At 41.9% G+C, this 8,881-nt stretch overlaps 1 protein-coding gene across 1 annotated transcript; it reads right to left on the reverse strand.

The window, feature by feature from the left end:
- Positions 1–337: 337 nt before the first annotated feature.
- tmem179ab (transmembrane protein 179a, genome duplicate B) lies at positions 338–4,033 on the reverse strand. Its single transcript, XM_014187265.2, has 4 exons — positions 3,673–4,033; positions 1,890–2,027; positions 1,598–1,676; positions 338–1,364 (listed from the first exon to the last, which is right to left on the reverse strand). Exons 1-4 carry the CDS (start codon positions 3,972–3,974, stop codon positions 1,182–1,184), a joined length of 702 nt encoding a protein of 233 aa, XP_014042740.1. The 5' UTR covers positions 3,975–4,033; the 3' UTR covers positions 338–1,181.
- Positions 4,034–8,881: the final 4,848 nt, after the last annotated feature.

The raw sequence follows: 8,881 nt of genomic DNA on the forward strand, positions 1-8,881 counted from the left end.
CATCTGTGAGGGTGGTGAGTTGTGTGTGTGTGTGTGTGTGTGTGTGTGTGTGTGTGTGTGTGTGTGTGTGTGTGTGTGTGTGTGTGTGTGTGTGTGTGTGTGTGTGTGTGTGTGTGTGTGTGTGTGTGTGTGTGTGTGTGTGTGTGTGTGTGTGTGTGTGTGTGTGTGTGTGTAATAAAGTGATGATCCATCTTTCTATGCTGCGGACTACATTTCCTCACACACAACAGCACAGAACTGGCCTTGGATAATGACTTATCCCATCTATGTTACTTATAATTTGTTCACTCACTGTCAATGTTTTTTTGGGGCGTGAGGATGGAGGAATATCGGACCCTGTGCTTCATGACCAGCCTGAACTTTTATGATTATCAGGATGATCAGGTACTGATTTATCTAGTTATGTGACTCTCAGGCATTTCCTCCTGAGTTCTGTCCCAGTCAACATGTCTCTTACATAGTACAGTTTTCATTTTTACAAAATACTGTTTGGTAATTGTAGATACTGTATCATACACCGCAAAAGCACACATCATACTCTGTTGCTGCATGTAGGCAAGGAAGTCACACATTACTGAAAGCCTGCACAATCTGAATGTATTGGATTGTTACAAAAAATATATTGCCCAACATCAACAACTACATCCTGCTCACACCGTCTAATGTTACATGCACACAGTAAAAAATAAAATAAAATAAAAAAGATCAATTTTCACCATCCTTTAACCACCCTGTGTTGAGTCATCATCTAAGTGCAGCTAAATAGGAAGTCATTTAAAAAAGAAGTCTCTATGTTCCATTTCTATCCTCATTAAATGGCCTTGATTCTCTGAGCCAATTTACGCTCCAGTGAGTGCCTTGAAGGGGAAGACATGTCAGCAGCAACTCATTAACAAATATAAATATAGCAAGTGGACAAGTGGATGGAATCAGCTCCACAATACAGCCAGAAACTCTTTACCCTACGCTTTGCTGTCAACAGCAGTGTTTTCAACTGGTAAATCAGACAGCATATATCTGAGGAGGAGTATATGTAAGCAAGGCATAACAATGCACTCTAATCACAGTTAATAGAATTTCAGTTGATGGCATATAGGTTGTCAGGGGCTGGCCTATCTATGATGGCAGTAAGGGTAGGATAAGAGGATATGTTTCAGTGATGTGCACGTGTCCTCTGGGTGTTAGACCATGCCACTCTTCATCTGGTTGGCATCAGAACCCCGGCGGGACGAGCGTCCCAGCAGCAGTTCCTTCTCGTGGATCAGACTGTCCAGAAGGTCCTCCTGGCGGTAGTTGTGGTAGACCTTGAGGAAGGCCATGACCATGATACCCATCCACGTCAGCCACGCTGCCCACAGACCAAACTGCAGGTAGGAGACATGTTTAACAGATATAATATAGCCACAGGGTTCAACTGTGATACCCAGTCACGTCAACCACGCTGCCCACAGACCAAACTTCAGGCAGGAGACATGTTTAACAGATATAATATAGCCACAGGGTTCAACCAGAGCTGGGTCAAATTTGGACAGAAGACTCTGGTACAGTCTCAAGTATCAACACAGTGTATGAGTCTACACATTCGTCTGACCCTTACCTGAGCAATAGCAAACTGGTCATAGAACGAGGAGTTGTCAAGGCCTAACTCCAGATCAGTGTCCTGCAGGTCCTCACAGCTGAAATACAAGTAAAGAGTAAGGTGTGAGTTTAGGAGAAGAACTGCTCATACTGTTACTTTGGTCACTGAGATTAGGGGACACGACTAGTCACATGATCATAGGTATACGGTCGGAACTCAATACTATTTCTAAATCTTGCCACAGACAATCGAAGAGCTTGGCAGACATGTAAGACAGTGTGAGGTACAGACAGGGTGTTTTGAGTCTCACCTGCTGGACATGCTCCCTCCCTCTGTGATGGCGTCACACCACAGGTTGAAGCCCACACTGACGATGGTGCTGGAGAGGAACACTGTGAACACCACCAGGGAGCTGATCACCAGATTCAGGAAGGCATTGAACAGGGAACTACACTCAGAGAGTGAGAGACAGAGAATATACACTTATTGTACAAAACATTAGATTGACCATGACAATTTTGAACATGAAAAGTTATTAATAAACAAATTAGGCAGATTTGGGCAGTCTTGATACCAAATTTTGAACAGAAATGCAATGGTTCATTGGACCAGTCTAAAACTTTGCACATACACCGCTGCCATCTAGTGGCCAACATCTAAATAGCATCTGGGCTGGAATAATACATTATGTTCTTTCTCTTGCATTTCAAAGATGATGGTACAAAAAAAATACAAAAGAACAGTTGGTTTTTTCTTTGAATTATCTTCTACCAGATTTATTGTGTTATATTCTCCTACATTCCTTTCACATTTCCACAAACTTCAAAGTGTTTCCTTTCAAATGGTACCAAGAATATGCATATCCTTGCTTCAGGGCCTGAGCTACAGGCAGTTAGATTTTCGTATGTCATTTTAGGTGAAAATTGAAAAAAGTGGCGGATCCTTAAGAGCCTTGAGACAATTGAGACATGGATTGTGTATGTGTGCCATTCAGAGGGTGAATGGGCAAGACAAAATATTTAAGTGCCTTTGAACAGGGTATGCGAGTAGGTGCCAGGCTCACGGGTTTGAGTGTGTCAAGAATTGCAATGCTGCTGGGTTTTTCACGCTCAACAGTTTCCCGTGTGTATCAAGAATGACCCACTACCCAAAGGACATCCAGCCAACTTGACGCAACTGTGGGAAGCATTGGAGTCAACATGGGCCAGCATCCCTGTGCAACGCTTTTGACAACTTGTAGAGTCCATGCCCTGACGAATTGAGGCTGTTCTGAGGGCAAAAGGGGGTGCAACTCATTAGGAAGGTATATAATATGATTTCTTTAATACCATCCTTGTCACATTTCCTTAGTGTTGAATTTGATTTGAATTGAAGATGTCTGTGGAGATTGTGGTGTTTATTTTCTTTTTATTCCAACCATCTTGTCAAATGCTTGAGTGGTGGGTTTGAGTTTTATTGTGGCTATATTGCGTTTTTTAATGGATGCTATGACCAATATAAAGAGAGTGGTGGTGTAGCTGTATCACAATAATTCATTCGTTCTTAGTTTTAGATAGGCCTACATGTTTTTTTTTTAAGTGGATGGTCTGTCACTGTTTCATTCTGACACCTAATGTCAGACCAATGAAATCGTCTGCAATGCACAGTAGTAAAACATGTTATTATAAAGATTTCAGACACATCTCTTTCAGATAGAGTAGCCTAATCCATAAATGCAGTTTCTGTGATTGCAACTCTGTTGAAAAGGCAGAAAATGGCATGTCTTCCCTCGGGCTGATTAAACATATTGATTATGCAGCTACGCAGGGTGATGGGCAAATTGTGCCATAGCAAAAACAATCCGTTTTCTTTTATTCTGTGGGGCCTAGATCTGTAGAAAAGACTCAGAAAAATATATTAAATGAATGGCTAGCGGGTTTTGTTTTTGCTGTATTTAATCAAGCAGCATCACTGATCATTCGGGCGTGGGAGTGGATGGGCTGCTTGAAACACACCCATCTATTTATCTGTCTTTAAAAATAATTAAGATAAAATACACACGAATAAAAAATGCAAAGTAATGCTGAACAACCACAAATTATTAGGACACTCACTCGTCGTGGCCTTTGCAAAGAAAGAACAGCAGTCTCCATGCCTGCACTGCGGAGAGGACGAGAGATGCTATCCCGACAAAAGTGATGAAACTGCAGGAAGACTCCGGTCCCCACTCCTCAACGATGAAGCGCTGCTTTGAGACTGTGATGTTCTCATTCTGCCACATACCACGAGTGAAAAGCAAGCATTTTCCATGAAAATCCTCCGTGTTTTCGGAGAGAGGCACTACGGAAATAAAGCCAAACACAAACGCCAAAAAATAGAGGATGCATTGTGCGAAAAGTACATTATCGAGGGCCATTTTCCCATATATTTTCTCTTACTGCGTCCGTTGCATCGGCGACTGCGCAGTAGACACTTGAGCGTGGGCGCAGCATCAGCACCATTCACGCTGGAGCAGGCAGCAGTCTCAATGAGCCTAATTTATCTCATATTTTACTAATCGGGTAATTCCATGAAACCGGTACGATTTGAGTCCCTCTGACCTTTATAAGTATATTTTAATTATTGGGTCACCAAAATCCAATGTAATATAAATTGAAATGTACCCTGTAAACATTACATTCATTTCAATTTTAATGTCAGAAAATTGCTTGTTTTCAACTGACACCAAGCATTTGTCATGTCCTCTGTAGCCTATAACTATTAAAGTTGAATGTTTTAACTGCATGATTATTTATTAAAATCACCAAATATTGTTGCATACCTCAGTCTACCCCGTTACACCACCTAATGCCCTCAATGCACATTCCATGCCCGAACATTCCAAGCTCTCTTTACCCGGGAGCAGATTCCAGTGCATTGTCAGGCATTGCCAAAATGGAGGAGATCTCTTAAATATGTATCAAATTCGTTAAAATTACAAATTACATTCTCATAATTTAAAAGCTACAGCAACGCAGTTGTGAGAAAAATGTAAGAACATTTGAAGACAAGTGTTTCAACATAGTATAACCACTACAAAGCTGATGCTATAGCAAACCTCTTCCATAGACTCGACTGCAGCTAGCTAGCATCAGAGCCTTCTGGCTAATATCATAGACTGGATCTAGCTTTATTTTACAGAGAAGGTCTATGTACTTGTCATGTTAGTTGAAGCTAACATTAGTTTACAAAGTGATTGTTTGCTAAGGTGTGTATTTGGTTGGCTTTGCTATCTAGCAAGCTGTGATCTCATCGCTCATGTTGGTCCAATGTTTTGGAAACAGCTTGCAAGCCCCATCCACTACATAACATACTGTATGTATCTTGTGAGGGAAAAATGATGTATTCACCTTATTTGTTGGATATGTAACAATTATTTACTTAATGAACAGTAAGATATTTCTGTCCTGCTAATGCTGTGTTTTATGGTCTCCTCTCTATCACCCAGCAGCTAGACTGGGTGTTGAGGACATGGGTTCTACTAGAGATAGCTTGAAGCTGACAATTGATTTGTGTTGGTGATAAAAACCTAAAAGATAGCATTCTATAGACAAGATGTGGTGGTGTGTGACTCGAAATAGAGAGAGCCTGGAAGAGTTAAGAACAATGCCTCATTGTCTCATATTCCGGGCATCTGACAAACTAAGTAAAAGACCATCCTGTGTAGATAACCAAGATGGCTTATGGGAAGGTTAGAAGTGACTGACTAAGCAATCTTGGTATCAGCTATATAAAAACTGTGCCTCGTCTGTAAAGGTCAGTCAATCAAAACTGGTGGGCTGATGGTCTCATTATTGCAATAATTAATCAATATAAAATAAAGATGATTGTTTGAAGAAATGACCAAGACCAAGTCTCTCTCAGTACTGAATTTCCACTACATTTTATCTACACTGAATAAAAATATAAATGTTAAATGTAAAGTGGTGGTCCCATGTCCATGAACTGAAATAAAAGATCCACAAAAAGCTTATGTATCTCAAATTTTGCACACACATTTGTTTACATCCCTATTAATGAGCATTTCTCCTTTGCCACCTGACAGGTGTGGCATGTCAAGAAGCTGATTAAACAGCATAATCATTACACAGATGCACCTTGTGCTGGGGACAATAAAAGGCCACTCTAAAATGTGCAGTTTTGTCATACAACACAATGCCACAGATGTCTCATTTTTAAGGGAGCGTGCATTACAAGATAGTGCCAGCCATGTCCCGGCCTAGACGGCATCCTTAGCTGCGTCCTCAGAGCATGCACAGACCAGCTGGCTGGAGTGTTTACTATGCACATATTCAATCTCTCCCAATCCCAGTCTGCTGTCCCCACATGCTTCAAGATGTCCACCATTGTTCCTTTACCCCAGAAAGCAAAGGTAACTGAACTAAATGACTATCGCCCCATAGCACTCACTTCTGACATTGTGGCTAGTTAAGGATCATATCACCTCTACCTTACCTGACACTCTTACCTTACCTGACGAAGCTTCAAGTTCCTCGGCGTACACATCACTGACAAACTGAAATGGTCCACCAGACAGTGTGGTGAAGAAGGCGCAACAGCGCCTCTTCAACCTCAGGAGGCTGAAGAAATTTGGCTTGGACCCTAAGACCTTCACAAACTTTTACAGATGCACAATTGAGAGCATCCTGTTGGGCTGTATCACCGCCTGGTATTGCAACTGCAATTGCCCGCAACCGCAGGTCTCTCCAGAGGGTGGTGCGGTCTGCCCAACGCATCACCGGGGGCACACTACCTGCCCTCCAGGACACCTACAGCACCCGATGTCACAGGAAGGCCAAAAAGATCATCAAAAACATCAACCACCCGAGCCACGGCTTATTCACCCCGCTACCATCCAGAAGGCGAGGTCAGTACAGGTGCATCAAAGCTGGGACCGAGAGACTGAAAAACAGCTTCTATCTCAAAGCCATCCGAATGTTAAATAGCCATCACTAGCCGGCTACCACCCAGTTACTCAACCCTGCACCTTAGAGGCTGCTGCCCTGAGCTGACAAGGTAAAAAGCTGTAGTTCAGCCCCTGAGCAAGGCAGTTAACCTACTGTTCCCCGGGCGCCGATGGAGTGGATGTCGATTAAGGCAGCCCCCATCACTTCTCTGATTCAGAGGGGTTGGGTTGAATACATTCAGTTGTACAACTAACTAGATATCCCCCTTTCCCCATATGCATAGACATGGAATCACTGGTCACTTTAATAATGGAACACTAGTCACCTTAATAATGTTTACATATTGCTTTACTCATTTCATATGTATATACTGTATTCTATTCCACTGTATTTTATTCAATACCACTCTGACATTGCTCTTCCTAATATGTATAGATTTCTTAATTCCATTTTTTTACTTTTACATTTGTGTGTGTTGTTGTGAATTGTTAGATACTACTGCACTGTTGGAGCTAGGAACATAAGCATTTCGCTACAACTGCAATAACATCGACTAAATATGAGTATGTAACCAATACATTTGATTTGATTATCAATTGGCATGCTGAATGCAGGAATGTCCAACAGAGCTGTTGCCAGAGAATTTAATGTTCATTTCTCTACCATAAGCCGCCTCCAACGTCATTTTAGAGAATTTCGCAGTATATCCAACTGGCCTCACAACCGCAGACCACGTGTATGGCTTTGTGTGGCCGAGCGGTTTGCTGATGTCAGTGTTGTGAACAGAGTGCCCCATGATCAGCTGGCGCAACTGGGGACGGCGATGAATGAGGTCCTCCATGTTCGTCAACATCTAAATATTCCGCAACGGGCATCACCCCCAACGAGCGGAGGATCCTCTACCATGAGTCGACCCAGCACCCCAGCCCATTCAGCAGTCTGCCCAGATCAGCGATGCCCATTTGGTGGTGGTGGGGTTATTGTGATGGGTAGGCATAAGCTACGGACAACAAACACAAATGCATTTTATCGATGGCAATTTTAATGCTTAGAGATACCGTGATGAGATCCTGAGGACCATTGTCATGCCATTTCAGCATGGTAATGCACAGCCTCATGTCACAAGGATCTGTACACAGTTCCTGGAAGCTGAAAATGTCCCAGTTCTTCCATGGCCTGCATACTCACCAAACACCCATGGAGCATGTTTGGGATGCTCTGGATTGACATGTACGACAGCGTGTTCCAGTTCCCACCAATATCCAGAAACTTCACACAGCCATTGAAGAGGAGTGGGGACAACATTCCACAGGCCACCATCAACAGTCTGATCAACTCTATGCGAAGGAGATGTGCCGCGCTGCATGAGGCAAATGGTGGTCACACCAGATACTGACTGGTAATTTCACTCAACAACTATTTTTAAAGAAAGTAACAATACATAATTTTAGCAAACATTTCAAAAGGAAACGTGTCGGAATATATATTTAATAAACATTCCAAAACAATACATTATTGACCTGCTAAATTACAGTAGAAACAAAATGAATTCTGTATTTATTTTAGAAGATGCAACAATTGTTCATGTAGCAAACATTGGATGACTTGGTGAAGGTGTGGTAGAGAGAAGCTGTCTGTTTTCCTCCCCTTCCTTCATGCATGGTGCTCGTTCAACATAAGATTTGGAGAGTCCTGTGAACATCAACAGTCATCAACATGTCATTCTGAACAACACCATCTTCCTAATTGAGAACTTTGACATGTTGTCATTATGGGATGTTGTGTGTAGATTGATGAGGGGAAAAAACAATTGAATCACTTTTAGAATAAGGCTGTAATGTAACAAAATGTGGAAATAGTCAAGGGGTCTGAATACTTCCTAATGCATTGTACATGTTTGACATTAGAGAAGCTTCCATTAAAGAAAACCCTATGAGTTCTATTAGATAGAAAGCTCTGAATCCACTATATGGCAGAGGTTGAAAAGCCATAACACATTTGTTTTTTTCAATAACAGGTTGAGGTTGATACACCAAAAGTATCAACATACCTGTGAGACCTGCTCCATGGTCCATGGTCTCCATGTTCACACACACACACACACACACACACACACACACACACACACACACACACACACCCAAAACCTCAGGCTGCCAGTAGGAAGTGTATACAGTGGGAACCCAGTCTGTGGTGTTTCTACAGGCAGGCCCAGGTCTCTTCAATGTTATTGATGTCTGCTATGGTTTTTTTTTAATTATTTTTTACTGCAGTTGGGTTAATAAATCTCTAATTCAACTTGATATCTATTGTCTTCATTACATGGTTATATACATGAAATACAATGTGTATTGAAAATCTTGGAGTGAATTTGAGT

Source organism: Salmo salar, chromosome ssa01 (genome assembly GCF_905237065.1).
Source record: "Salmo salar chromosome ssa01, Ssal_v3.1, whole genome shotgun sequence".
NCBI classification, from domain to species: Eukaryota; Metazoa; Chordata; class Actinopteri; order Salmoniformes; family Salmonidae; genus Salmo; species Salmo salar.